The sequence below is a fragment of the Chroicocephalus ridibundus genome, chromosome 2 (assembly GCF_963924245.1).
Source record: "Chroicocephalus ridibundus chromosome 2, bChrRid1.1, whole genome shotgun sequence".
NCBI classification, from domain to species: domain Eukaryota; kingdom Metazoa; phylum Chordata; class Aves; order Charadriiformes; family Laridae; genus Chroicocephalus; species Chroicocephalus ridibundus.
The window spans coordinates 9,157,301-9,184,522 of NC_086285.1; the positions used below are offsets into that span (position 1 = coordinate 9,157,301).

The following is a 27,222-nucleotide window of genomic DNA, read 5'->3' on the forward strand; positions in this document are numbered from 1 at the left end:
CGCTACTTGGTTCTGTGACCACTTCACAGGTAGGCACTAACCAAATTTAATAGGCTGACAATCTCTTGTTATCCCAAAATAGGGATCTTGCTCCCTTTGGGAGCTCAGAACATATGGAAACGAAGGGAACGGGGAAATTTAGGAAGTGCAGGAAAGTACCTTTGGGTGGAAAAAGGATACTACAGCCAGGGCTTTCCTTGATACAATAACATTTATTGGCTCTTTATGGCAAAGGTGGAATAATCCCAGGCTGATAGCACAGACTGTGTCACACCAGCCCTGGTGTCTCTTCACCCCATACCCTAACCCTCCATTTACTGAATGCTCCGCTACAAATTTGAGCAGGTAAGACAGGAATGGAAAAGATTTATTTCCCATGTCACACGCGAGAAGGAGATGGAGGAATGAAAGGACCTTCCATATGCAGAGTTGTGAAGGCAGAAGTTATACCCTGTTTCAAATGTGAGCATTTCCTTTTGCGTGGATACTTGGGGTTTATGCATCTCTATTACGGGGCAGAACTGTGGGGCTAAAGTAGTATTTTATTCCTTTAAATAAGGAGAGTATTTTACAACCCACTTTTAAAGTGTATGTGAAATTAGGCTAATTGTGGTATTGCTTAAAAGTCATCATATAACTGTTGATAAGAAATGGAAATAATGGCTCTACTGAGTGTATGCCATGTTTATTTTAACTGACGACATGATCTGTGTGGGTAGACACTGTTTAGAAGAGTATTGTGTTTCAGTATTCCCGAGAACGTCGGCACAAACTTCTGAGATCTCCTTATCCTGTTGACTTGAGAAGAAATAAGATTTGCTCTTATTTCTTACTCTTATTTTTCAAAAAGATACGGAGAATTCTGAGTCATTCTGGTTTTGTCTGAAACCCAGTAACACAAACTGTTAGATTAGTTTAGAGCACAAGCCAAAGAGTCAATCTCTTGCCCCAATTAAAAGTGTGAGCTGGCGCCCAGTGAAGTCATAATGTAACGAGGCCCTTCTGCTGGCTCCGGCAGTGAGGAGATCGCAGCTGCATCTCATTTGATGTACTAATAACCCCTTATTGCTCTCTGCAGGCATCACATCATGGTGCTATATTTTTATTAGGGTTTGGAAGTCAGACAAGGTCAGCTGGATGGAAAACGTCAAGGTTTCATCACAAACGTCCTTTCCTGGAGACTGGCAGAGGCTCTCTGAAGGACCACGTACTTTCATCCTGGGCTCGTTATTGTTGAGATCTCCCCAGTTCGTTCTCAAGCACCTCAGTGCTTACTAGGTTGTTTCTCTTCAACCTGTATTTTTGTGCCTGTATTTTGGATAGCTGATCTGTGGATAGCTGTAATTCTGACTAGCCTTCTTGATAGCGTTCAAATATTTGGATTTTCTTGTTTCCACACCTCTGTTGCATATAAATAGACTTGAAATCCTGATAAATCCAGTGCCTTACCTCATGTTTCTGAGATCAGAGCTGGCTGAGAAACGTCGGTAGAGTAAGTGAAAATTACACGAGTAAGAGAAAATTACTTTTAAGTGGTTTTGTTTATCACCTGAATTCTATCACCTCTCTTTGTCTCTTTAGGGGACAAAATATGACTCCAGGAACAAAAGTCCTTGAAACAAAATGCAGTAAAAAATCACTGTGTCATCTGTGATTTAGAGGGGTCACATGAGAAACATGATAATGTCGTATTTTAAAAATAACCCTACCGATATGTAAGGACAATTTCCACTGTTTGCTTACTCAGGAAAACCTAGAGATTTTGATCAACAGCTTGCAGTCCTGCATTGCTGTGACCCCTAGCCGCCTACCAGTCCCTGATGCATTTTTAAATCAGTTTTTGTAGACCTTCACCAGAGAGGCAAGTCTGTGCCATCATTTTACGTAACTCCCAATGGAAGTTGGTGGCTCCTTTTCTGACAAGGGATTGATTTTAAAGGGGTATTAGTATAATGCAAGATTTTGCAGGACCGGTAGCAGATACTACATTGATAGATGCTTTACAGACACCAGCACACTATAACCAAAAAGTCCTCTGAGCTCATACTGGTGTCTTGAATCTGGCTGGATTGACAAATTAGGGACAAATGTTTCAGATTCCTTTGCTTTTTGCCTTTTGTGCTCTAAATCCATAGAATTCGTTCATCTTGGACAAAATGGGTGGTGAGCTCAGTTGTTTTTAAGAACAGCTGAATGATCTGATGTGTATCTGTAGTTGAAATTAATAAATTCAAATTGCTTTCATTACCTCCTCCTACTTTTGTTCACTGAAAAGTGCTGTAAGGAAAATATGTGTGTGTGTGTGTGTATGTGCATTAAATATTTAATAGTGGATGAGCCTAGATGAATGGAAGAGCCTTCTCCATCTATTTAAGCACTTTTATTCGAATTCCAGGAGGATTCTTTCAGCTGCATCTTCTGACAGTCTGATTTCTTGATTATCTGTTCTGGCAAGTCTTTGATTCCCATTTGTATTATATTTTATTCTCACTGCGAGTCTCTGCAGGGCTGTGTATCTACTGGGAAGCAGGAGATAATGGCACCTGTCTCCTCTTCTCCTTGGTGAATACTGAAGTAAACAAGTCATTTAATTGTTTAAGAATGTTCTCAAGAAACGGCATTCCTTCTTTTTGGAAATCTTCCCCTCTTCCTCCAAGTCCTCATCTATGGTTCTTCGTACATTTATGAAAACACGTTTTACACGCTTTTATTTCTTTTTGCAAATTTTCTCAAGTGCACTTTTTTTCTCATCGTGCATCAAAACGTCTTAAATGTTATGAATTTTCCAGTTCCTTATAACCCTTCCAGATTTCTTCTCTCCATGGTGGTTTATCTTTTTTCCTCCCTTCTTTCTAAGGAAGAAGAAATCTGTCTAAGCTGCTGTCTGATTTTATGCTATTAGAAGTAGACGTGAAGACACCAAGTTCTGGTGCTGAGACAGATAGTTTAGATAGATAGATAGGTTTTATAGTTAACCACAAAAAAAGGCTTAAAGTACTGCGAGCTGATATGCTTAGGGCTGTTGTCTTTCAAAATATCCAGGGCTGGCTTGATGCAAATAACAAGAGGGGATATTTCTGCCTTCCCCATGCTTTTTTTTAACTGTCTTTATTTCTTCAAACTCTTTGCTTGTACTACTGAAATCTTAATATACTTTCTATATTTTCCCAAATTATGGCATAGTTAAGCAAGGGGGTTCTAAGTTTTTCTGAAGAACTCCCTCCAGCTCGTATACATACTTTGGGTTACTTATTTAGAGGCTAGATACGTCAGAGCAGCCTTTGGTGCAAAGTGTTGCATTTTTACACATATTGGCAGCATGTGCAAAGAATTTCCATACAAATACTGTTGTTCTGGATTTAAAATTAAAAGTTATTATAAAAGACCCTAGAAGAACAGCCTATACCCCAGACTTTGACTGCTTTTTTCAGTTTCAGACTTTTTCATTCCAGCACTGCAAAATATTCTTCTTGAACTATCCTTGAAGTAAAACGAGCCTCTCAATTACAGTGGAAAATTTCTATTGTTTTTTTAAGTTGCTTTTGAAGAACTTAATATAGAACAGTTTGTCATGTTTGTGCTCAGGGGGAGACGCGGTGCCATGAATTCTCTGCGGGAAACTGGTTTTCTTTAGAATAGGATAAAATGTCAGAAAAGGGAACACATAGATGCAAAAAATTCAGCAAAAACACCACAGTCACTTCAAAAAGTAGTTTCTCATTAATCACAGTATTTTTTAAGGTGGAAATTAGGCAACCTGATACGATTTATTAGTTTGTTTTATTCTACATGTCTCTTCTGAGCTAAATTACAAGCAAAATGTTTTGGCAGACAGCACGCTAATTGCGCTCAAGAATTTTCCTCATTTGGCAATTTTGAGGGGAGACTTTTTGGCAGAAATCTTCACCTAAATGAGCAAATTTCACAATTTACTACTTCCATAATATTTTGTGAACATTATGCTGAAAAGATGCCCGTGTCTGGAGCAATTTAACAACCTCAGCTCCAGACAATGTCGTGTTAACATGGAAGAGTTTATACAGCACCGGCTCCATCTTCTGTCTGGCCTAAAACAACGTTATTATTCCCTTCTTTCCCAGGCTTTGAAACCGATCATTTTAAAAGATGAAAGAAATAACAGCGACTCTTTAATAAGGCCTTGCCATTTCTTTGGTTGGAAATGAAGATTTAAGTTCTTTTCTGGAAGGTGAAAACTGTGAAAATAGTGAAAACGGTGAAGCTAGTTTTTTTTCATGCAAACCAATACCAGGAGATATACAGGCTGCCTTCAGAATAGCCCATTTCCAAGCCAGCATCCTGCACAAATGAGCTCACAAGGGGAAGGCTCAGATCCAGCCAAGGCCTAATTATGAGGGTCTGTGAGGAGCACTGGCTCTTTGAAGAGGCTGAGATGACACATAATATTGATTGATTCAAAAAAAAAAGAATACTGAGTTTTAAGCAGGGTGTTTTGGAGGAGAAGCAAAGATGTAGCTATGGAGGACTATACCTTATCAGCAATCACATACCTCCCAGAAGCAGTTGACCAGCATGAGATCCCGTTTATGCTACTCTTGGAAAATGAACAAGTACTTTGGGGATATTGGTGCGTATTTGGTCTGACTCCCTTAAAGCATTTTTTACCAAGGAGAACTGAAGGTCCAGAATAGTATGAGATAATGTGAAATGTGTTTGATTGCTGCTCTCCAAACAGGTTTTTCAGTTTGAGGATCACAAAGACCTTTCCTGGAGAGGACTGTGGCCATCCCACCTGGAGATGATGTGTATACAATTCCTCCTCCTCCCTCTATAGGTGATACAATGGGTTTATAATGGGGTTGCTTGGGGCTTCCAAGGAAGGGGTGTCCACGTATTCCACTCCAGACCATGCACACAACACAGCCTGTGGGAATTTGGTCTTTCGCTATAGGGTTCACAAGTAAGTGAACTCCATTTTCGTGCCACCTTCAGGCTTGCTGACAGCCCAATCTCCCCTGCCCGCTGCTATACAGCCCATCTCCAGTTCATTCCTATGGTTTCTCTGAAGCCTGCTAGGTCAGGCTTGGCAAGGAGGGATGTCTTCTCAATCCCCTTGCATGTGACACTGAAGTTTCCTGCAGGTGAGGGAATGAATGTTGCTACTCTAAAGAGGAGGATTCTCCTCAGAGGAGATGAGGAACAAGCCAAAATCTACCAAGAGGAAAACGTCCATCTCTCAGGACTGTTTGTGGGGGGAAACTAGGACCTTAGACTGCTTTCATAGCCCAAGGTAGAAAAGAATATGAGGATGGATGCCTGGCTACCCCATACCTTCAGTGGTCTACATCACAGCCTGGACGGGCATGCTGTTTGTTACGTGCTGAATATAGAGGCAGTTTATGGTAACTAGGTTTGTAAATCAGGTGCCTCGTGACAATATGCAATTCCATCAGTCAGCCTTTCTATCTGCATATTTATCAAAAGGTTTCAAGGCAAGCAAACAAGATTTTGCTACAAAAGAAATTTCCTAGCCGTTCTGAACAAATTCAGAAGGAGCTCAGGACACGCAATTCTATTTTTCCTCAGCCATATCAGAGAAAGGGAAGATGACTTTGCTTTTTCAGTCTGCAGCAGAGCTCTTTGCTGGGGCCACATGGAGGGCTTTTCCTTCGGCTTTATCAGCTACCAAAGCTGGTTTATGCAACGTTTCTCTTTGCATTAGAGTTTTCCTCTTCTAAAAGATGATGCAGTGACGGGACTTGTCTGGGCTCTGGTCTGAATTATTGGCTGTAATTGGTGTGTCTGTCCCTTAACTCCACCAGTTTTATCTGACACATTACAGGTTTGAATTCTTACAATTGTATAATCTGTTTATTTGGGGATGATATTTCCCCCTCTATTTATAATCTCTTGCTCCTCTTCTCACATGAGTAAAAAAACCCCAAGAACTAGATAATTCATTTGACAAATAACAAAGTGGGTTTTTTTCTCTCATAAGACATTTTGATTTGATTCACTCATTTTCTCTCTTCTTCCTGCACTCAGAGTTTGCTCTCTGTTGAGATAATCAAGATAGCTAACCAAAGAGATTTAGTCTGAACAGAAATAGCCGACTTGAAACTTAAGTAGCTAATGCATAGAAGCTTGCAAAGATCCAGAAGAAGGTGTATGGCTATTTTTATTGCTGGAATGGGAATTTTGTGGCTGCTATGAGCAGAAGTTTAGTATGACAGTTGTTTGTTCTCTTCTCGATACCTTACAAAAAAGACTTTAGGCTACCCACAAAGACACCTTCTGGTTAAAACCCATGGGAAGAAAAGATGATTTTACTCCACTGGCAGCAGTTGTGGATGACACTTTCCCTATAGAGCCAAAAGCTACCTGGGCACCCTGCGGTACGCTTAGCCTTGAAGGGTCAGTGCTTCAACAAACCGCTCTTGCCCCTCCTCATTCTTAATGGATCCCGTCTGCATCAAACCTGTCGTCTTGAGGACTTCAATGTTTAATCGGCTCCATGGACCTCTTCCCAGGGGCCTTGCAGACATTATGTATTATGATTCATAACCGCTGATACACACCTTGTAGCAGGAGAGCAGGAGTTGCTGTTCCAACTGCGGGGATTATGGAAAGGGGAAACAGTGGCCATCGGTGTCCTCGTCTAGGGTCTGCCCTGATTCTAGCTGGCCTTTGAACAGAAGTCCACAGGAAAAGGTAGTTTTTTCATATTAGAAAGACTGCACAATATCAATTTCTAAACAGTCCTTTTCCTGCTGTCTTTGGACTTGCTACAACAGCCCCAGCGCAGTAAATGAGCAGCCAAGGGAGATCTTGCCTGAAAGGGCAGAGCTGGAGCACAACTGTGGTACAGCACCAGGTCACAAAACAGGCAATAAAGAGAATTCAGTTAGTGTCTAATTATTGCATTCAGTTTTGTTCTGTTTGGAAAATATGGTCTGGAAAATATTGCCTCTAATGAAGAAATAAACTCTGTACAAGAAGAGAAGGCCTTTTGCTTACAGGCTAGGCAGGCTTTGGCTCTTTTCTCTGGTTTTGGATGATGTTGGCCTCAAATTACCTTGTTATCCCCATCCGTAGACCAGTGACGATAATACCCTTACTTTTAAAAGCAGTTTGAGATCTGCTAAGGAGGCATACTGAATGCAGACTTTATTAGTGTTCTTGTTTGTAGAATATTACTATACACAGAGTTGTAGCAATGTGACTTCAGAATATGTAATGTAATTATTTGTGCTGAGTATAAATACAGTCAAGGCAATGCTGTCTGTGCTGTGATAAAATGACATTATGCTGCTCTGACATTTACCAAAAAAGCCGCCTTTTTCTATATTGCATTTGCTATGTCTCACCGATGTTCTGCTACAAGATGAAGGTAATGGATGAAAGAACAAGAAAAGCATTTGATTTTATTTTCTAAAAAATGAGATATTGGGTATTAATAGCTTTTCCCTTGGAAGCCAGGCTGCATATCAGTTGTTATATAGATGTTAAACTTTTCTGCTGTCATATGCAAAGGAAAATTATTAGGCACAAAAGCCATGGGGTGAAGGAGATGAAATTATTTTTCTTGCAGCAGTATGATTCAAAAATATAATTATTGTTTATCCTTTGTGAACATCCTCAGTGTTGATAAATACAATTACTTTGTGTGCCATCCCTCAACTAATTCTAACGGCTCAGGCAACTCAGCAGTGAAACTAATGTGTTTAACTTCATATTAATAAGAAACAGAAATCATCAGTTAAATACCTGATCTTACCAGTGCTTGATAGTGGTATAGTGCTTACTTTACTTTACAGTAAAAAAATCTGCAATCTGGCACTAAATAATAGATTATTCCAGCTGAAAGCTAACCTTACGAGGTCATGGTGGATTTCCAAAGCAGGTGTGCACCAGCTTAAATAAGGACATTTCTGAAGCTGAAATCTTATTTTTCTCTTTTTGCAGGGATCCCCAGAATTTGTATCCCCCTGAGGTCAGCAATGCAAAGCTTCAGTATGCTGGTTGGGGTCCAAAAGGGCAACAGCTGGTAAGAGAAAGAACAAGTGTGCAAATGCATTTAGAGACCATGCTGCTATTGTTTGGAAGTAAAGAAAAAATAATTCTTTATTGACTAGTTTCCTGAAACCTGTGTGACAGCTTCTAGCATCTTTATGGGGATTGTTTTATCACGTAATTTATTTATAAAATTCCCAAATATCTACATTTACTGCAAAGTAATTGTGTCTAAAAATGCAGAGAAAGAACACTTTATGGAAGCTCTTTGAGAGGATGCACCTGCTTCTCCCAATGTTGGACACAGGACAGATTATAAACATAATAGACAGTACGATTTAGTTAGCATATCATTGCTTCACAAGGGCATCTTCAGACTTGCAAACTTGGCACGAGGGATATTTTAATATTAGCAGCCCTGTTTGGAGGATGCATCTCTCTAGAGCAGAGTTGCCCTGAATTTGCCCTGTAGTTGTCTGCAAAATAGGAGCGGAATTGTATTCTGGAAAGTTTTCAGAGCTGGCTTTAAAAAAAAAAACAACACTTGACAGGGATCCATTGTGTTTCATGGAGCCTTTCATACTGCAACAATCCCGAAATCTCCAGTGTTTTGTCCCTCCGCCACTGCCATCTTGGATTTGCTCATTTTTCAGAGCACGTATTTCCTGGCCAGATCCCCTGGCTTCGTTTCCTGGTGCAGATCCAATATTAAGGTTTTGCATATTTCAAACACTCTCTTTCTACTGTAACAAGAAAAGAAAAAGTGGCCACTTCTTGTTCGATATGGAATTTTTATACCAAGAAATGAGCTTTAAAAGCTCATTATCGGAGAAAATCTGGTGTGTGTCTTCTGTCACCAGTCTTCTCTTGAGGGTTTTTTCTCTGTGTCCTTAACTAGATTGTTTTCATATTTTGTGATTTAAAAAAGAGCAATAGGAGACATTATAATTGCCAGTCTGCAAGTCAGGTTGGGGGCAACGTAACAGATCCAGGAACAGGAAAGTCTCTCCTCTGCTCCATCGGGGAAAATCAGGTTTGAGAGAGTCATCAACCTCAAATCTGATAGGAGTGGAGACGCAGCAGCCTCTACCTCTATACAAAATGACTTCTGAGGAGGTCATTGTTTTCATTGTACACATGTACATGCCCCACTTCCATCCTCTAACACGTGCCGTTTCAAATCCCGTAGCCTGCTGCCCAGCGGATCACTGCGGAGCAGTTTGTACCGACTCACAGAGATTGGGGTCTGATCATGACCAAACTCTTTTTTTTTTGTATGTTTGTTGGTGAAGACCAATGTGATCTCGTCATCGGGCTTCTGGGCAACTGTCGATAAAGTACAATCAGTTGATAACACATTACGTTCAAAACTAGAGACTACCTTTAGGACATGGCAAAGAAAGCAAAAAACAGACCAGCAATTTTTTATTCACTGTTCACTCGCTCTTTCTATTTTACATCTAACAAACTGAGCTTCACAATGTATAGCGAATGCTACATCTGCTAATTGAAAGCGAATATGGAGTTGCAGTAGTGATTTCCTCCATTTCACAAGTGATTCTTCCTTTCTTTAATATAGTTTTGCTGTGAACTTGCGTGCCTTCAGCACTGCGAGTCACGGCATCTTATTGATTCACATTCTTGTTAGTTTTACCAGCTGAATGGGTGTGCTTCCACCTTGGAGAGAAGATTTAACTTTTTTCATACCAAAGTCAAGACAACCAATTCAATTCCTCCATTGCCTTCTCTACCAAAGTAATATAACTATACAGAAAGGAAAAATATTCATATCAAATGGACAAATTATATATACAACAGGACAGTATATACAATCCAGGAGAAGAAAGGTCTTCTTTATTCCCAACTTTCTTCTTTAATGCGGAAATAATTGATACCACTTTCCACCAATTTTTATTAAGAAACATACAGTGAAAACTTAATTCCCTAAGAATTCCCTAAGACATCAAGTGTAGTACATGTTCCTTCTGTGAGACCCCTGGCAGATTATTTTTTTAAGTAACTTCAAATATTCCTGTTACTATTGAATTCCATATGAATCTTGGAAATATCTTGCAACAGTGGATTTGTTCTATATGTTTCTTTTTTTTTTTTTCTTTCTCATTGGCTTCCAAGTATGTAAATCTGTTGGCCTGTAATTCAGCTGTATTCCCTGTTCCTGCATTTGGAATCAGGGTAGGTGAGGAGAACCTCACAGGCAGTTTAAGCATTACCTTTCATTCCTCTAACAGATGTGCATTTTTGCTCTTTTTCTTGCCAGTCATTTACATTAAAATAAAATTATAGCTGTAGTTTATAAAATAGGCAGGCTTTTACATGCATCGATATAATCTATTTATAGCTCATGATCAGCAGAGAATTGCCAGAGAAAAAAAAAAAGAAGCTTTTTTTAAAAAAATCTACAGGCATAAATGAGATAGATAGACAAAATATACAACGCTCACTGTTCTGTATTTCAGGGCTAATTGAGTTACTCAGAATATAATTGACAGTGAAATTCACGTCTCCTTATGTAGGGACAATGTTGAATGCAAAGGCAGAGAAAAATTAAGGTCTATTTAAACTTGATTGTGCAAAAGTGTTTGCAAAACGTAGGCTGTGTTGTGTTGCAGGAGAAGGAGGGAAAAAATGGCAAGTGGGATGGAAAGGAGTAACGTGCTGGGAAATAGGTGCCAGCTCCCTTGGTTCCAGGTGGTTCCAGGGCCAAACACTTGTTTGTGAGAGTATCTGAGGGTGGTCCTACAACCGCGTTGAGGTGCAGCCCCCTCTGTGCACAGCCTGCAACCCAACTTCGTGCTACGTCGCCCAGGGAAGGTGGGAGCAAAGAGTGGGTGGGTTTTGCATCACCTTGAAGATACCCCAATTTTCAGGAAATGCAAAGCTTTCCCCTTGAAATCTCCTGGTTTGTTCTTCTTTGGCAACACAAAGGAGAGGCTGGGCAGGACAGTAAGAGGGTTTGGTTCTGAAATTTTTTATTCTCTTTGTAGTTTCTTTTTCATCCTTCCTAGGGGAACTTTTGGTCACTGCGTCTGACCTCCTTCTCTCTTGCATATCTAGTCATTCAACAAAGAAACAAATATGAAACAGAAGCAGCCTGGATGATCTGCGTTCTTTGTGATTAAAAATAAAAAGTGGAACTTTCCCAGGAGCAATTTTCTATTTATCTTGTTTTCTTTTGTCCTTACTCATTAAATTATCTGCCAATTTTTAGATGATGAATTCCTCAGAGCATGGTTCTTGACTTCTTACTAGCCTGCAGAATGCCACACATGCCAACAGAGCTGTATAAATAATGGCAGATATTAGATCTGAGAAAATCTATGTCAGAAGATCAGAATGCAAAAAAGCCCTCACTTCTGGCACCTCAGAAAAACGCTTCAGCCTTTCTCAGATCACAGCCAAAGTCTTAAAAAATTAAGTCTTCCAAAGCTGTTGGAAGAACTGAGTCCTTGCCAGCGTGAGCTTCTGAGTCAATAGACAGGGAGCCACTAACTTCAGTGCAGGAGGGAACACATTTCCTAAATGTGTCTGTCGCTAACGGGCTCGTTCCTCTCATTTGTCCTACGACATGAGCCATCATTTATGCCTTTGTAGAATGAGTGCAGAATGCTGTTAAATTGGAATAACAGTGTGATCGGTTCACTTTTTGTGGGTGTAAATGACTGTGAAAAATGTCTATGAAAAAAACCCATCCTTGCCATGGTGCATCCCAAAGTGTCCCTTAGTATTCAATGGCACCAGCCCACTGGCCTTCAGCATGGTGCTTGGTGGTTTTCAGCGAACAGGCCGTATTATCCTCAGACAGGTTGGGTGATACTTTCTAGCAATGTGAGGATGTTGGGGACACGATAGGACTATAAAAAAGTGTTGCACCGTACCTTCGCCCTGTCCTGCGTATGCTTATCTTTGTAAAAATCTCCACTCCTTAGATTGCCGCTCTTTTTCTGATCTTGCCATTTATGACTCAACAGCTATCCACTTTGGGAGTTTCAACTCTGCCACAAAAAAACCCACCTTCTGTTAATTGATCTTAATGGAATATTTTACCAGTTTCATCACGTTTCATCTTTTAGAGTGAGGTTCCGTTCCGCCCATGTGCAGAGGGCTCATGTGAGGTTTTCGTGGTATCTGTGCAAAGGTTAATAGCCCCTGTGAGCCTGAACTCAGTTTTCATAAGGCTTGGACAGGCTTGGACTTATCAAAAAAAAAAAAAAAAAGTACAGTGTGAAGAAGTTTCCTTTGCTGGTTCGCTGGGCAGCACGGCTGAAGGCAGGGAGTGCTTCAGGAGCGAGAGACTGTCTAGTGCCTATCTGTAGCTGAAGTGCTCAAGGAATCCAAAAATCCTGAAGTTTTGGGGATGCTCTTAACCTACGTTATCCCAAAATGAGCACATCCGGGTTCAAAATACTTGCTTTAAGGACAAGGCGGGTCTATACGTGGGCCCTGGTCAAAAGGAAGGAGCAGGCAGTGGGACTGCTCGAACGATGTGCAGTGAATATTTGCCTGCATTGGCAGCATTAAAGTACAGTTCACAGGAGCTGTTACACTCCGATTTCAAAAGCAGAAGTTGTTCTGCTGTGCTGCTATTTTCACTTTTTTTTTTTTTTTTAATCAGAATCTGTAACAGCCCTGACAGATACTAATGATAACGGTGACGCATCAGATGCTGGGGGAAGCAGTTCTGCACAACTTCAGAGGCAGCAGTTATAATTCAAAACCACCTCTCTCATAGATCATAGTATTTAGTCTTCAGCAAAGAGAAACATTTTTTTTGAGGTTCTCCTGGCCCAGTCAGTCTTTTACTGTTTCCACTGTTTGTTTAAAGTAGCAAAAACGTACATATAGTTGCTGGAAGTTTTGTATGCCCCTGCACTTACTGCAACCCCACAGGACGGTCAAAATGGGTTTCTCCTGCATTCATAGTCAATAGACCTTTCCCAATGTCAGCTCTTCTGGAGAAGCAACTAACTTTTATTCTTGTGGGTTATGCAGCAATCAAGTCTATAATTGGCTCTAAAGTAATAGAAGTTACGTTTCACAGCAGGTGCAGAAGTTGCGTTAAGAAATCTCTGTTTCTGTGAAATGCAAATGCCAGGAAAAACAAGGAGTAAGTCTTTCAGCCCCTACCGTGTTAGAGGTTTGCAGGTGCCCTCAAACAATGAATGGTAATGCTGGTAAACAGCTTCTTGTCGTAGGTATTACTGTTTAGAAAGTGCAATACAATTTAGAGAAATATTGGAATTCATTCACATATAAAACATTTGAATGATAGATCCTGATGCACGGGGCCAGAACCTGTCTATCTATCTTTTTTTCTTTTTTAACACTGTAGCACAATGTCTTGCTAACGAGGATATGTAGATGCAAAAAGCTGGTTAAGTGATGACACCTGGAACTAAACTGGAGTGACTCCTCTAATTAGCAGGTTTTTCCTTGCCCGAATTTGTGCCTGTCATGCCAGCTTAGTTCCAGGCAGAAGGGCTGCGCAGATATCAAGTGAGGAGGAGCATTTTCACAGGAGGTACTGAATCATCTGCTCTTGTTTCTAATCCAGCAGGGCTTTTCGAACTGCTCTGTGTATAATTGCTGTAGGTCTGTTTGTCTTCACCATTATTTCATAGATTTTTACATCATTATTTTCAAGCTGCTGTTCTCTCACCCTTTCTTTTTGCAATGACATCTGAATCAATATTTAGCCGTGGTCTGCTGTACGTGATTATTCTGGCTTGGTTATCGTGCTAGTTGCAAGGAAGAAAAGCCCCCCCCCACACCTTCCTAATGTCTATATAAGCCCTATTTAAGCCTGAGGAGGGATATTCAAACAGCTTCTTATGTGGTCCCTGCATTCCGGGAAGAGTTTCAGAAAAATGATGCGTCGTCTCCCCTCATCCCCTTTTTCAGTGTCAAAATACGATATTTATTTTTAGGGAAACACCAGACATGTTGTGTGTACACTGAATACCTGGACAGGTTTCTCTGGTCGGGGATTCCCCTGACCCTCTACCCCCGTTTTGTTCAAAGAATTCGGCTGGAAGCGTGTGGTGTTTGTTTTTTCCTTTGATGCTCTGCTCTTTGGCTACAGTGGCAAGTGTCCTGGTTTTTTTTTTGCCCGTCCTTGTCATTTGCTTTGGCGTCAGTGGGCTTTTTTTTTGGATGTGTTCAGCCCTCGTTCACCGAAGGGAAGCTCTGGCACCGTCAGTGTTATGAGCTCTGCTGAGAACAGTTGTGTCCCTTCCCATCTCAGCGTTCTTGGTACTGCGTTTTCATCACTGACAAAAGAGAAAGATATTTAAGATAACTGAAGATGTCGCAGTAAGTGTTACTGAAAGAAGATGTAGGTGATTTTATTGCGAATAAGATGTTGCTCTGTTTTGTGGGCATGAAAGATTTCAGAGGAAAAAATGAAACTGATTATTTGCCATAGAAGTTTTACCAATAAATCAGAAAAAAAATATTACTGTTCTTACGTCCAAACATGAGACATAGGATGACGTAGCATTAGGGCATCACCCCTTGGCATGAGACACCGCCGTAGGCTTCCTCTGTGACGTTGTGTATGTCACTTTGTTTCCTGGTTAAATTACGGCATGAAGATCGCCATATATACCTACCTTACAGTGGACTTACAGAATTAATATATTAAATGTTGCAGAGATTCACGCTCTGCATTAAGGAAACTGAGTATGTACCTACGAAAAATGCATGTATCGATGGACTTGCTTGCTTAGAGCGATTCACCATCTGGTTGTGCTATAGAACAAGTACTGAATTCTCTTCCTTTACATGTTACTGCATTTTTTTTATATGCTACTGCAGTTGCATAAAGTGCAAAATTCCTAACAGTGCAACACTCTAGCATAGGATCAGTTCCACTGAAAATAATGCCCTCCTCTTGCAGAGATCTAAAATGTTGTTATTCCTTTAATTTCAGTTGTGTTTTATGGATATTAAACATGTATCTTTTGTTAAGGGCATTTTTTGTTTCTGAGATCTAAGAGCTAGAATTATCTGCTTTGGATCTGTGCATAAGGGTTTCTGGCATCTTACAAAACTGTGGTTGGTAGATGATGTCCATTGAAATAAGTGCTTATGAAAAGTGTTGTTCTTGGAAAGCTGCTATTTTGTGCCGTGAAAATAGTTACCTTTTACTTTAGATAGCAGCAGTTATTGGCGAGTGTGTGTTTAAGTGACGGATGTGAGGATGCCATGCACAGGACTAAGCAGTGCCATCTAAGGGACTGTGGAGTAGCTCATCTTTGTTTGTGGCGGTGGTCTCTCCATCCCCAGAAACTGCCATTCCTCGGATCCGTGAAAAAGCTTCAGGAACCATTCTATCAGCTCTGTTCTTCAACTGCTGGAATCAATGTTGATGGTTTCTATTACTAAATGTTGTATTAAAGAGGAATATCACACCGACTAGCTCACCGTCCAAGGTCAGATGTGTACCTGGAAGAAACCTGAACCCCAGTTGCCAGTTTCTTTAAGCTGACAAGTAATGTCTCTGCTCTCCTTAGCCAGATATTCATTCTATAATACAATAAAATATTAAAAATGAAAACTGTATCATCTCACATTAAATAATCTAATTTATAGTGATGCCCTACATAACCATCAGTGATATTAGGTTACAGAATACAAGATAATCCATCAAGTAGAACTTAAAAGCAGAATCAGAGTTCCATACTAAATGGTACATTTACTGATACATTCTTTAATATAACAAGGCAGTTATAAATTAAAATAACCCCATTAGAATCCAGGGCAAGGAAATCCAAGCAGACATGGTTCTCTTTGTTGAGGTGAAATAAACCCTCTTTTCTTCCCTGAAGAACAGAAAATAGGACAGCGTATTTTTCTTGAAACACATATTTTTAAATCTTCAGAATCGTGATAATTGCTTATTTGGCTGGACTCTGGCAGATTCTAGGTGTGATTAGAATCCGTGCATGTTGTGGACTAGCCTGCTCCCAGAACACGAATGGAAATGTACTGCGTTTGTAATGATGCAATGTCAAAAATGTAGAGAGGCTTGTAGGAACCTGAGAAGAATATTAATGCTCTTAAGGATTTAAGCTGTGGGAGGCAAGACAAAAAATCTCTTCTGTGCCCAATTTAAAAGGAAAAAAGTTTGTGAATGTGTCTCCAGATCATATAATTCAGTCATTACTCCTGTAGTCCATTATATGGGACTTTATCTTGACTACCGGTTTTGCCAAATTTGGGTTGTCTCTAAAGACCTTAAAAACCACGGGATCTTACAAACTCTTCTCTTTCCAAAGGGAACCTTAACATTTCTTGGAGAAAAGATCTCCAGACTTTACTGAATACTGTAGACACACCACAAACATGATTTAGTAAGAATGGTAATCTTGGAAAAACCTTAACTGTTTCTAACAAGGAATTGCCATATATAGGCTTTATAGAACATGCTTAATAGCTAAATAAAATTACTTGCAGCAGATCCATATTTTCCCTAGACTTTCTTTTGCTGGTGATGTACTTATAGAAGCCGTTCTTATTGCCCTTCATGTCCCTCACTGAATTGAGCTCCAGACAAGTTTTGGTTTTCCTAACCACATCCATGCACAATCAGACAATGTCTCTATATTCCTTCCAGGTCACCTGTCCCTGCCTCTACCTCTTGTACACTCCCTTGTAATGTTTGAGTTGTGTCAGGAGCAATGTGCCTCCTTTGCTTGATTTCATACACATCAGGATGGACCATTCTTAAGCTTGGAGGAGGATACTTGAAAATCCAACAACTTTCCTGGACCTCTTTTCTCTCCAGGGAGTTATCCCATCGGATTCTTCCAAGCAAGTTCCTTAACAGGCCAAAGTCTGTTCTTCTGAAGTCCAGGGCTTAATGCTTTTTCCATGATATTTCCTCTCGTGATCCAGAACTTCACTACCTCATGGTGTGTGCAGCTCAGGCTGCCCCCAGTTTTCCTCTTCCCCTGGAGTTTCTCCTTGTTTGAAAGTGTGAGGTCCAGCAGAGCATCTCCCTTCATCAGCTCTGTGATGACCTGTGTCAGGATGTTGTCATCAATGCCTTCCACAGACCTCCTGGTCTGTGGACAGCAGACCTCCTGGTCTGTGGAAGCACATAATGTTTAAGGTCCCCCATGAGGACCAGGGCATTTGAATGTGAGGCTTCTTCCAGTTATATGAAGAAGGCCTCACCTACTTCTTCCTGTCAGTTGATAGCAAATGCTCACCAAAACATCACCCACAATGGTCTGCCCACTAATCCTGACCGATAAGCTCTCATCTGGTTCTTCATGCGTCACCAGGCAGAGCTCCGTGCATCTCTGCTGCTCTCATGTAAAGTGAAACTCCGGCTCCTCGGTGTCGTGGCTGTCCTTCCTAACGAACCTGAATCCATCCATCAAAGCACTACAGTCATATGAGCTGTCCCACCACATCTCCATGATCCTATAGAGATTGTACCTCTACAACTGCACACAATCCTAAATTCCTCCTGTTTATTTCCCACGCTGCATGCATTAGTTAGTGTACAGGCACAGAGAGGCACCCAGCTGTGATGGTTTCCCACAAAAAGTATGAAAGCTTTCCACATGGAGTTGTGTGCTCATCTTCTTATTTTTGTGCATTGTTTGAGGTAGGTCTCCTTCAACCCCGCTCACCAGAGTCTGTCTTTTCCACATCTCCTTTTTCTTGCCAGCCTAGTGTACCACTTGCTTGCCTGAATGTGGGTCATCATCTCCCTCCCCAGGGTTGTTCTGGGTTTAAAGCTCTTCTCCCCAGGCAAGACAGAGCTCCCAGCCCCAGTACTGGGGCACTGAGCGTGGTCTGTAGCTGCAGATTTGTCAGCAGAGCAGGACTCTTCCTCATGGTGACTGAAGTCACCAGCTTCCAGCCTTCACCTTCAAAGGAGTCTCCATTTACCAGCACGATCAGCTTAGACTCTGCCTGCCCCTCCTTTCATAAAGGGTCTCGGAGAAGATCCTTCAACATCCTTTTGACACCTCTGATGTTGAAGAGTCTTCTGACCTTCTCCCACTGTTCCTTTACTTATTCCACGCATACCCACCTCCTGCAGGCAAGGTGACATCTCCCCCAGCCCCAGAGAGAAGTCACCTCCAGACCTGAAGAGCTACATCCTCTCTCAGAAGCTCTTAAATTGGGCCTAGATACCGTTCATAGAATGGAAAATATTTCTTTATTTGAAGGCATGATGGAATGCTTTTCCATTTTCTCTGACTTCTTCGTCTCTTTGTTGGTTACTTGCAATGCAAGTAGAATTAGGTTCTTAATGTTTACTTTACAAGGGATGTTAGAAATTTCCAAGGTATATGGCTAAAATCAGAAGATCTGCACAATTTGCAAGTGGTGACTCTTCTACGCTTCCTTTGCTAGATATGTAATCAAAGCCACTGAAGACGGCAGATTTTTCATTTGTCTTTTACAGGAACTCTGACAGTTTTCCTTTGCAGAATCAATTACATTTCCTTTCATTGCATTGATTTCCGTGCAGTTAATCTCTTACACTACTGATATCAGATGCGAACAAGCCTTCGATCTCCAATGAGAAGTCATGAATACCGGGTTTGATGTGTTTATGGATCAGCACGATTCTTACAGGCATCAATCTGTACTACTGTACTCTGGTTTTAGTTGTCCCCTGGGGTGCTATCAGCTTCTCTGTCTTGAAAGCCTTCCTGCATGTAATCATTTTAAAACTGGTGTGGTTCTCACTTTGGTCTAAATGCCACCTTTGCCCGTCTCAGGGCAGGGGATAACTGAATTAAAATAAATCTTATCTATTTATGGCGTACCTTCAGAAACTGCTAAGTCCTCTAAATCCTTGGCTTGGTAAGGAGTTAGCTTCTTACTTGGAATGAAAGCAAAGCTAAACCCTCGTATGAAAGACTGAAACTGTAGCCTTTTCTGACAATAATTTATCAAGATGTGATTCTCTGCAATGTGTTGATTGTGGGGAAGAGTCTCATTGGTTCATCACCAGTTTTTAATAATGGCATTTTGGTTTTGTAAAGAAAAAAAGTTGATTTAAAAATTCTTTATCTCGCTTCTCCATCGTAATTATTATCTATCTCTTTCCTAAATGGCAAACGTGAACCATTTGACGGAGAGAATGAAAATATTTTTAAGTTTTTTGTCTTACTTCTTTTTTTCCCAGATGCTATCAAGCTATCTTTAAATGGCCATAAGAAAAGCCTAATTAAAATACTTGCTCTTATTATGTAAGCTCACTGGTGAGGAGCAGTTTATGGTTTTATTACCCTTTTTGAAGAACTGATAAGAGTTGGCGTAATCATGTCATATGCATTAAGAACAACACTCATGACAGAATGCATTAATGGAAGCTATTTGAACATCAAAGTTTGCATTTTATGAGGTTCAAAAGAAGAAATTGGCACAGTATTCATTAAATAATGCATAGTCAATCAGCAACGAGCTTTAGAACTGATTTTGAATTGATCATACATTTTTCTCCTGCAGTTGATGTAAGAATGATAACTGCAAAATGCCAAGACCTTTCCAGTACAATGCTTGTCAGATTCCCTTGATATCTCAAAGTGAAAACACAATTATCATATCTGCTCCAAGATGCTGCATGGACAAGGATGGGCATGCTAATTCTGTGTAGTGGTAAGGACAAGTTTTAACTTGGATAAAACAGCAGGAAATCTTTCTCTCTTTGCAGTTTTTCATTTTCACAGTACAGGTTTCATATGGCAGTTGCAGGAGGAAAAAAAAAAACCAACAAAAAATCCTGGCTTGAGAAGGGCTATCCCCAAAATATTTGGATGGATTTAGAGAGCACTAGACATGGAGGGGAGAAGAGAAAGGTCTTTCTGGGTGCGCCTTTCCAGAAAAAGCTGGATCACGCTCAAAACTACTTGTGTTCATGGTCTGGTATTTCCAAACTCAGGTTACATGCTGTGACTCTGTTGCAGCCCTCAACCAGACACTTGTCATATAAATAAAGAGGTAGTTTTTTCTACTAATTTTTTTCTACTTCCTGGACATGTTGGGAAGTTAAATCTGTGTATTTTTCTGAGGCTTTCAGGCCTATGTGATGTGCAACACCACAAAAATATGTAGATAGTTAATATACAGTTCAGCACAAAACGTTCCTATCATTGACCCCCAAAAAAGACTGACTATATATTAAAAAAATTTAAGAGAGTATCTCACACTGAAAAGTTTTTAAAAAACTCCTTGCTTAAACTGTGGGACTGTTGTGATGGGTTTACTTTGGCTGGATGCGAGGTGCCCACCAAGTCGCTCAGTCACACCCCCTCCTTGATGGGACCTGGGGAGAAGATACGAAGAAAGGCTCATGGGTCAAGATAAGGACAGGGGGATCACTTACCGATTACCATCATGGGCAAAACAGACTCAACTTAGGGAAATTAATTTAATTTATTGCCAATTAATCAGAGTAGGGTAACTGGGATCTCTCTCCAGACAGATTGAATCATGCCTTTGGAACCGGAGATCTAGAAAAAGCCACAGAAAGTCCTGCACAAGATGAGTCAGGATTGAATCCTACCAATGTACGTTGGCAACGTACAATGGCAGATGTACGGAGCAAGATACGTACAAGAACTATTTTTCTTTAATATTTCTGCAAAAGGGATTTTACAGTAGCCATAGGACTGCCTTTGCAGAAGGAAATACCAGTTCAAGTATCATGTTGAGGCTGACCATGGCTCTGCAAGTGAACGGATCAGTTAGACATGCAGTTCATAGCAGAACAATGCACATTTTGGATCTCTCCTCTCCCAGTCTTCACAAGCTTATATCGTCTACCTGATATGAAATGGTGGTTGTAGTAGGGATGATTTTGTGGTTAAGGCATTGAAAAAGAGTTCAAGCTACCCAAGTTTGACTCACAGTCAAGACTGGGTTTGCTACTCTTCCTGTGTGACGTTTGAAATAGAATTTGCCTGCTTAAACATAGTTTCCTAGAGCACCTTAGATAAATAGTGTTAAATGTATGTGGCCTTTAGATGCTACTCTGTGAGAGCACAGGTTTCCCTGTATCATATCAGCCAGATGCTTTAGACACACGAAGGGGCTCAAAATGGCTTTAGGTGCCTATGTTTGGGCAACTGAGTCTTGTCTCTCATTTTTTCCCCATGTTGAATGGAGACTATAGTGCTTCTTTGTCTATTAAATGGTGTGTTGTTGGGGTAGGGACTGTCTTTTCTGTGTGTTTGTTCAGCATCTGCAACAGGGAAGTCCATGGATAATTACCTTTACACAGATATTTTTTCCTGATTCTGCAAAATAAAGATAAGCATTTCTGAGAGATGCACAGGATTATAAAATGAATCTGTTATTTTATTTATTTTGCCAGAACACTCCCTCAGGTAAACTAGTTTTCCAGCAAAAGGGCAGCCTTCTACATGGGATGGGTGGACATAAAAGAAAGCATTAACATTAAAAACAAAGAGCAGTGTTGTACATTATGTTGGAAAGAGAGTAGCGTGTTGATTTGTAGTTATATTTCCCCACTCGCTGAGTCTTCCCTTTTGTAGCTGTTTTTGCCAGACTCCAAGGAACTTTGGTCTGATTTGGAATTTAGAACAGTGTCAAGGCAAGACTTTGTGCCTGTCTATACACGAAGGCCAGTTCTTGTTGACCAAAGTGGCCAAACTTTCTATGTTAACTGCTCTCTCATAGTTAAATCCTGTGGGCTGACCTTGCAGGGCGGAAGTCTGCCGCCTAACGTGTAGGAAACATTCATGCTTCTACAATGTGCTAATAATTTAAAGTAATAAGCATCCAGGCATTAACTTTATGCTTGGAGATGCTAAATTTGAGTGATGTCGCTCGTTCAGTTGACAAGTTATGCACCTTAGAAATCACGGGATAAAGAGAACATAAACTTAGAATGCCACCCTACAGTTGGAAAATAAATAGAAGCAGTAGAAATGCAGATTAATGCATATGAATTTATTTTTTCTTGGTCTGTGAAGAAATAGAAACTTCACTCATCTCTTTGACTGGAAGGAGGGTGGCTTGAACAACTGTAAAAGGGGGTGTAGTATTCATCTTCTCGATATAGTTGGTCACTGTGACTTTTGCAGTGGGTTTGAGGAGATTTTCTTTAGATTCCTGAAAAGGTCCATAAATTAATCCATTTTAAAGTACCAGTATTTTAATTACTGCAGCATAATTACTTAATACTACTCTGTGTCAGTTCGGTAGAGAACATTACTTCAGAAGCCCTTAATCACTTGCAAAAAAATTTAAATGAATCCTCCTTATGTCAGTCAGTGTTGTTAAGGCTTTTGTATGTTTTAAGTGAATTCAGTTTATTTAGTTGTGAGTTTAAACATTTACCTTACTGTATAAATTTATCTTATAGGATAAATACTTAATCTTTGACTTAAAGTTCTCCTCCTGTCTCAGGCCTTTGGTCTAACCAGTCTGGTGTTTTTCCTCCAATGTTAGTTGTGTCACACAAGGATGTCAAATGCTTTGAAGTAATCGGCTCTAATACAAGTTGCAAACAGGCAGAGATTTCTTCCCAGCCCCCAGGAGTTAGTGGTGTGTTGATACCTGAGGCTAAAGGGGTCACATCATATGCTGAAAGTTTCAGGTGACATCCTGAGCCACATAAAGCCAACAGCAAATCCCCATTGATTTTTCTCTTTATTTTTTTTTACCCTGGAATTAAGTGAATTCATTTAAAAAAAAAAACAACCAACCAACCAAACAAACAAAAAAACCTTTATCTTAGTCCCCCAGGACATTCCAGTTATCTTTCTTGAGTATTTAATCTTTTGAGCATCTATTATAACATCCAGCAGGAAGAGAATGAAGTTTTTGTCTTCTGTTACATCCAGTGGCAAGAAGTTCCACACATTAATTCTGATTTCGCTAGGAAAAATATTTTTACCAACTTTTAAACAGCTTTCTTCTAAGTTTCATTGGTTTCCTTGTTGCTTTGGAGAAATTAAAGGCTGAAAACATCCTTTTCCTTTTTTCTCTTTCCTCTCCTTTATCTTGTAGAGCTTATGTCTTCCTTGTCTATTCTATAGAGTTAGCAATTTCATTTTCTTCAATCTATGTATGGAAGTTTCCATTCTTCTTAATTCTTTCAGAATATCTTCTCTTTCCTCTGCATTGAATATGTCTTGACAAAAAAGGACATGGTATTCAGCGTGGGGATGTCTTCCTGACATAGCCCAGGTTTATTTTCCATGCCATTGGTTGTGCTCAGTGATGGACTTTATCAGCTGTCCACGATAAAGGGCATATATATGGCAAGAATGTTGGGGGTAGAGTCTTGCTCAAATATGCGCATCAAAAAAGAAGACACCAGAAATTTTGGGTCTGGTCATAGTCTCCTGTACAGAGAGGCGTAGAACTGAGCTCGACCCTTTCTGTTGTCATTTTACATTTGTAAACGCTATGTAAAACAAGCATAAAATAATGTGAAAGTGATGTCCATACATTTTTTTTATTATTTTTCTTTATTAAAATTTCTTAGCCTCTAATTAGCTGAAAGGATTGTGATCATTTGAGAGAAAGCACTGCTTTGATGTCATAAAACCAAAACAGAAAAAATATTACATAGGTATTTCATAATATCCTCTAATATCTTTCTAACCCAGAATGTGAAGTAATCCAAAGACATTTCTTTTTGATGAATAACGGAAGTTCAAAAGCTTTTTCTTAATTTATAAGATATGTTACACAGAAACCTTCCTTGTGCTGCTTCAGTTATCTTTTATCTTGATTATGGTTGACGTTTTTAGGGTACAAGACACTGTGGTTAGGAGGATAATTTTAAATTCTCTATGAGGTGCTGCAGTTTGGCTCTGAATTATATGGGAGGCAGTTTGAAGTCAGCGCACTCTGTTATTTTTCCGTTGCAGCTACTGGGTACCTCATGCAGCCTGATTAGTGCAACGAAGCTTTTGAAAGACAAAACAGTGAAGACAGAAAACTTTGCAGTGCTTTACAAAGGGAAGGGCAGGGGCAGGAGCAGGTTGTCCATCCACCTTCTTTATTTTTCCCGTAAATTAATTTAAAATTGAATGCAGTACAAAATATTGCAAAACCTTCATTTGCTGGGAGAATCTGGGCAACGGAAGGGTTGCATCGCTTGAATGACTCCTCTTGATTGTGTGCCTGTCGCAGAAGAGCCCCCAACCAAGCACCCCCAGCATGTTTATCTCTCGGACACAGAGATTTGGATTTGTTTGGGCCCAGAGTATTTTATTTTGCTTAGTCTTCCTGATTTTTATGTACATTTGAGCTTCAACAACCCTCCCATATGCAGACTAGCTAACACATAAAATTCTTTACTTGGCATCCCTCACCTGGCTCCTCTGCTTGCTAAACATCAAGTTAGGAAAGAGAATGTAGTATCTTCCACAACGTATTTTTTACTTTCAAAAATAATGATTGGATGCAGCTTTTCTTAGTTTAAAAGGAATAAAAGCAAGTTACAGTTTCAGTCATACTTTTTACCCTTTAGGCAAACTCGCCATAACTGCTGCCAAAATTAAATTAGGATCTATACTTTCTTCTGGAATCTTTCCAGCTCATCTTCAGGTGAAACACATACCATAATAGGATGTAAAACAGGATCTGAAAGCAAATATTTTTCCCAGTTCTCTCTCTTCATGAGTGTAACATGAGAAATTGCATTCTACTATCATGGTAAAGATACCTAATATTTTTTCCTACATAAAAGTTGAGCGACCTGGTCTAGTGGGAGGTGCCTCTGCCCATGGCAGGGGCATTGGAACTAGGTGATGTTTAAGGTTCCTTCCAACCTAAACCATTCTATGATCCATCTGTAAATGTCTACTAAATTATTTTAACAGTTGGTCTTTCAGTCTAAATGGCTTTCTGATACCCTGTTCAGTACATTTTTGTAGTCTGAATGAAGTTTAATAATATTTTAAAAACAAGAGCTCCACTTCGAGCAGGACACGGTTCGCTTTGGGGTGAGGAGGGGACAAGATCAGTGTCATCGATGACAGCAAAACATTTAACCAGATAATAGACTGATGCCATGAAAAAATGTTTTTTTAAATGGATGGCTAAGGTTTTGCTCGCTGATCAGCGCTTAAACACCTAAATAAACAGCCTGTTTCCCAAAAGCATTCTCAGAGCAGTAGATCTAATGACTCGCATGAAATTAGCTTTTAAAAAAGCCATGAGGCTTATTTGGGAGTCTTATGTTAGGCTCCTCTCCTGACAATCTTGAATTGAAATTTTTATGATTAGTAAGAATTTTACATCTATAAATTCATCTCCAAGGTGGAATTGCTTTCCCACTGACAGCACCAGCTGTGCCAGCAAGTGTTTGCAGGGGGCCTTTGGCACCCGAAGGTGATCCTTGGTGTGGGGCTGCCCTCGCATTCCCAAGGACCTATGAGGTCCCATAACATCTGATCACGTAATCTTTCAGCAACCTCAATCCACCAGATTTTTGCCACTGTAGGGAAGAGGTTTCCAAAGGCTGGCTGGGTGTTTTGGCAGGCTGCATCCATGCTGGCAGGGAGGTGAAACCCCATGGGTGCCTTCGTCCAGTCCACCCTGCTTCCCGTGGGAAGGTGACCTGGGGACCAGGGCAGGGTGGGAGGTCTAAGCACACCCCTCTGGGTCCTTGGAGTGTGTGCATCTCCTCCCCAACCGACCTATCAGCCTCCTCATGGAGGTTGTGCCTCGTTTGTTGCAGTGACATAACTGCCCCCTGTTCGATAGCACGTGTTGTCTTGTTGCATCCGCATTAAAAACTGGGTTCAAATTTATTTAATAGGTTGCCAGCTGTGTTTTAAGGAAATAGGAGCAGCTGGAAACAAGCAAGAAGCCATTTCCAGTAGGCAGTTCACTCACCACATAACATCACCATCAGCTCTGCAAACTGCTGCTGTGTCCTGGACCACTTTTTCAAAAACCTGAGTGATGGTGTTCTTCATTTCCCACCCTCTGACTGCACCGCTCAATTTCTGAAATGAAGACAGGAGTGAGAAAAATAAAGCTGGTATCAAAGGACCAAGGCTTCAGTTTGTTGTAAATTAGCATCTTTCTATTAGTTGATGGAATTGGAAGCAAGCTGTGGAAATCCTTTTTTGACAAAAGGCACTATAAAAATGTGATATGTGATTTTTGTACTGCCAATTATTGTAAAAGCAAAATACAACATTTCATAATGGAGCCACTGCTTAATGCTGTTCTCTTTTTCTTCTTCCCTCCAAATCAGATATTTATCTTTGAGAATAACATCTATTACTGTGCCCATGTGGGGAAACAAGCCATCCGAGTGGTCTCCACAGGAAAGGAAGGTGTTATTTTCAATGGGCTCAGCGACTGGCTGTACGAAGGTAGGACACACCATTTAGGGGAGCAGTTAGTTACGAGTTGAAGTTACACTCTAGATTTACAGCACTGGCTGGAATTAGACGTTCAGCAGTGCATTTCTGGGGACTGGTGGGCCATGGAGCTAAAAATCTGCTATTCTGACAGTTGTCTGAAGTGCTGGGCTGGAAATAATGTGAAATGATGTAAGAATTCTGTTTTCAGGCTGTTTTTCTTTCCCTTAGTCCAAAGGTAATAAATCACAAAGCTTTAATGAACAGAACTGCTTCATTATTTAATGGCACCTGCAATCACTCATAGATGTGACAGTTTTCAAATCACAGAAAAAGAGAGAAACGGGGAGGGAAAGGGGGTTTATTTTAAAGGAAGAAGCGAGGAAACAATTTTACTTGATTGGTTGTTTTCCACATCACTAGGTGGGCCCTGGAAGCTGCCCAGATCTTGCTACCTAAAAATTTTCTAAAAGCAAACAGGTCCTCGCAGTAATTGACTTATTTCCCTTGAAAATGGGCCTGGTGGGGTAGAGGGTCATCACTGGAGCACTGATTTGCTTTGGTCCTTTCAGCTGGCAAATGGCCCTTTAAGTTTCTGTGGGGAGCTGCTTGCAAAATAGTCTCAGCTGCTCACTAGCTTAGGAGAGGATCCCAGCCATCCCCAGTTCTTTTGGGGGATGTTATAGGTTTTTAAGCTAATACTTTATCAGAATTAAAATATATATATATATATATAACATATATATGTAACATGCACACAACGTGCATCCCTTTCTCTGTTGCTAGCTATTGCTGCCAGCAGTTTCTTTTCACAAGGATCCTGGTTTTGGGACCTGGCAGTGTCTTTTTCTTGTGATAGGGTTTCCCTCTAAAGTCCCACTTC

The 27,222-nt window shown here is 40.4% G+C and overlaps 1 protein-coding gene across 5 annotated transcripts in view; it reads left to right on the plus strand.

Annotated features, from left to right (window-relative positions):
* Window positions 1-27,222, plus strand: part of DPP6 (dipeptidyl peptidase like 6) — a 569,379-nt gene that overhangs the window by 453,728 nt on the left and 88,429 nt on the right. For all 5 annotated transcript variants that reach the window (XM_063324395.1, XM_063324396.1, XM_063324393.1 and 2 more), the window contains exons 7-8: window positions 7,945-8,026; window positions 26,231-26,351. In XM_063324395.1, the coding sequence (XP_063180465.1) occupies window positions 7,945-8,026; window positions 26,231-26,351 (203 nt within the window). The remainder of the gene's footprint in view (window positions 1-7,944; window positions 8,027-26,230; window positions 26,352-27,222) is intronic.